The sequence below is a fragment of the Nothobranchius furzeri genome, chromosome 6, assembly GCF_043380555.1.
Source record: "Nothobranchius furzeri strain GRZ-AD chromosome 6, NfurGRZ-RIMD1, whole genome shotgun sequence".
Lineage (NCBI taxonomy): Eukaryota > Metazoa > Chordata > Actinopteri > Cyprinodontiformes > Nothobranchiidae > Nothobranchius > Nothobranchius furzeri.
In genome coordinates this window covers 77246395-77246860 of record NC_091746.1, presented here as the reverse complement: position 1 = coordinate 77246860, position 466 = coordinate 77246395, and the positions used below count along the sequence as shown (strand labels likewise).

The following is a 466-nucleotide window of genomic DNA, read 5'->3' as shown; positions in this document are numbered from 1 at the left end:
CCCCGTCGTTGTGAGGGTCCCGGTATTCGAGGAGAGAGCGTGCTTTCTCCGCCATGTTCACGCCAGCAGTCGCTGATCTTCCGCTGCCGCCGCCGTTCAGCCTCTCGCTCATCTCTCCAGCCGCTCAGCCGATTCACACCAAGGTTATTCCTGCCGCTCCCACAGCGCTTCGGCGGAGGGGTTCGCTCCGTGCAGCGGACCAGAAAATAGTACGCAAAAGCAGTCTAGTAGAGCTCATCGTTCACCCGAGACGTGGTAATGATCTGTTATTATGCATGTTTAAAAGGCGCTACGATGTGATGCGAAAATACAATTAATTGGTGCTTTTAAAGGGAAGAGGGATGTAGGACACCCCCGCGGAAGAATGGACGCGCTCACCAGGCAGATGAAAAAAGTAAACCGTTCCTAAGAAGAGTGATTAACTCGCCAACCAGAGAATAAAGCGCAATAATACAAGAGACGAAGA

At 52.4% G+C, this 466-nt stretch overlaps 1 protein-coding gene across 2 annotated transcripts in view; it reads right to left on the bottom strand.

Moving 5' to 3' along the window:
* The window catches only part of si:dkey-117m1.4 (uncharacterized), a 16700-nt gene extending 16558 nt beyond the window's left edge, over nt 1-142 (bottom strand). For both annotated transcript variants that reach the window (XM_015943601.3, XM_015943602.3), the window contains exon 1: nt 1-142. This exon is cut by the window's left edge and continues 31 nt beyond it. In XM_015943601.3, the coding sequence (XP_015799087.3) occupies nt 1-112 (112 nt within the window). In that variant the 5' untranslated portion in view covers nt 113-142.
* Between the last annotated feature and the right edge of the window lie 324 nt (nt 143-466).